This window comes from Centropristis striata, chromosome 22, assembly GCF_030273125.1.
Source record: "Centropristis striata isolate RG_2023a ecotype Rhode Island chromosome 22, C.striata_1.0, whole genome shotgun sequence".
Classification (NCBI taxonomy): domain Eukaryota; kingdom Metazoa; phylum Chordata; class Actinopteri; order Perciformes; family Serranidae; genus Centropristis; species Centropristis striata.
In genome coordinates this window covers 25,809,420-25,811,919 of record NC_081538.1, presented here as the reverse complement: position 1 = coordinate 25,811,919, position 2,500 = coordinate 25,809,420, and the positions used below count along the sequence as shown (strand labels likewise).

At 40.3% G+C, this 2,500-nt stretch overlaps 1 protein-coding gene across 7 annotated transcripts in view; it reads right to left on the bottom strand.

The window, feature by feature from the left end:
* Positions 1-2,500, bottom strand: part of dgki (diacylglycerol kinase, iota) — a 118,223-nt gene that overhangs the window by 39,620 nt on the left and 76,103 nt on the right. For all 7 annotated transcript variants that reach the window (XM_059325480.1, XM_059325484.1, XM_059325485.1 and 4 more), the window contains exons 11-13: positions 1,922-2,004; positions 1,436-1,496; positions 50-163 (exon numbers count right to left, since the gene is read on the bottom strand). In XM_059325480.1, coding sequence (XP_059181463.1) covers positions 50-163; positions 1,436-1,496; positions 1,922-2,004 — 258 coding nt within the window. The remainder of the gene's footprint in view (positions 1-49; positions 164-1,435; positions 1,497-1,921; positions 2,005-2,500) is intronic.

Below are 2,500 nucleotides of genomic sequence, written 5' to 3'. Positions count from 1 at the left end.
GGAGAGGCTGCCGCGTCCTGCCGCTCAGAAGTCAAGGCTGGGAACTCACCCCACCCCAGTTGAGCGTCCTGGCGAGGTCATTTCCTGTTCCCAGAGGAAGAACAGCGACCGGAGGCTGGGGGTTCATCTGCAGCTCATCTAGAGCGGACAGGATCCACCCCACCTACACGCAGACATACACAGACAGCATAAGCTGCAGAGAATCACAATGGAATGTATAGATTATATAGATCAAGGATGGGCAACTGAAATGCTGGTGGGGGCCACAATTTTTCAACGACACTACCACAGGGCCACATATAGAAGTGGTTCCCAACCTTTTTCTTGAGGGACCCACATTTATACCACTGTAAACTTTGGCAACCCCCCCATTGTCCTTTGCTTCTATGAAGCCGAACTCAATGTAACTTTCATGGTACTCTCTCTTTTTCTCTTAGAGATATTCAGCATTTTCGTCTCCCTGACGATGCGCCATTTTCCATTAGCTCTGTGTTTCTGTTGCTAGGTGAGGTAACCGCTAGGTGAGGTTACTGCTATGTGAGGTTACCTCTATGTGAGGTTACCGCTATGTGAGGTTACTGCTAGGTGAGGTTACCTCTATGTGAGGTTACCTCTATGTGAGGTTACCGCTATGTGAGGTTACCTCTATGTGAGGTTACCGCTATGTGAGGTTACCGCTATGTGAGGTTACCGCTATGTGAGGTAACCCTTATGTGAGGTTACCGCTATGTGAGGTAACCCTTATGTGAGGTAACCGCTATGTGAGGTTACCGCTAGGTGAGGTTACCTCTAGGTGAGGTTACCGCTAGGTGAGGTTACCGTGAGGTGAGGTTACCTCTGTGTATACTGCAGGAGGGATGTTACACACACCCTTATTCTTGCGATATAGCCTATATTTTTAAACTTTTCTATAGTGATTTTTTTATTTATATAAATGATTAAATGTTTAATGTAGCCCTTATTTAATTGTTTTTGTCCCACTAATGAATAAAATGCTGACTCATCTATATTTAACACATTAGATTTATTACACCCCTTAAAACAAGAGGGCGCCCCCCTGGGGGGGTTGGGCCCCCCTGGTTGGGAATCACTGACATATAAGGCCGTGCACGTAACCAGATATGATTAAACTGCAATTTTAAATATGTTTACAGTGCAGTAACTTAACATATTTCATCCTCAAATGCATATTTAACAGTATAAATAGGAATACAAAAGGTTTGAAGCAAATAAAAAATAACCACTTACTGTGATTTCTTTTTTTTCAGTGCAAGAACAGCAGACTAACATTAATTGCAAGAAGTAATTTTGTGCATTTTTACACTGCACTTTTAAGATTTCATGCTCAAATGCATGTAGTTGTACTGAGGGCCACTTCAAGTGAGGGTGCCAGTTGCCCATCCCTGATATAGATTATAATAGAACAGGGTCTCACCGTGCCGTCCCCTCCACAGGCCAGGATCCTCAGATTTGGCACTTTCCGATACAACTCCAACCTGACACATACACAGTGCACAGAGCAGAAAGAAGCCTGGTTTCAGAATAAAAGAGGCTTCTGCAGCAGAAAGCAGTGCTGATTGGTGCTGAGTGGGTGTAATTGGTCCGAGTATCATGAAAATTGCTCGACCCATGAGCAATATGAGCAATTTGATTTGAATCAAAGAGGACAAAGACTGAAAATGAGAAGATACGGCATTTTGTGATACAATCAAATAATGATTTAAGTTGAAAATTATCACTAAATTGTCTACAAAAGACCCAGTTTCTCTATAAGTGCATTCTTTACACACTCATGGATTGTTTTCTGGATGAATAAAGCAGAGAATAGAAGTGAGTCAGTCTATTCAATGAGGTCAGAATGTCACGTTGACTTTAACCCAGTGTTTTAAGGAGGGTGACCCACCAACTGAAGGGTACTTACGCCTCCCGCAGCCCACCCTGAGACAGGTCAAAGACTTGTCGAGGGTTCAGGATCCACATGAACATCTGTAACACCTTGGCACCCTGCAGAGAGACAGACATGTACAGGGTTACAGGTTTCCTACAACACATTTTATTTTGAAAAGAAATCACCAAAATTACAAAATGTATTCTATCCAAAAACTGTAAAAACTGAAGTTATTGTCCGATTTTTAAATTTTTGAAGGTCCTTGAGAAAATGTGTGATAAACAATTCTGTCAGGAAAATAAATCGTGTTGCACCAACAATATCCTGCAAAAAAACCATTAAATTCTGCAGAATGTGAAGCCATGAAGGACTCCACTGACACCAACAGTCAAAAAACAAACAAAAAAAAAGAAATCAGTGTAACTGCAGGCTGTTTACACAGATCTGAGAGGAGAGGGCAAGAGAGGTTGTTAAAAATGTAAATAGTTATATATATATGTATATATATATATATATATATACACATATATATATATATATACATATATATATATATACATATATACATATATATATATATATACACATACATATATATATATATATATATAT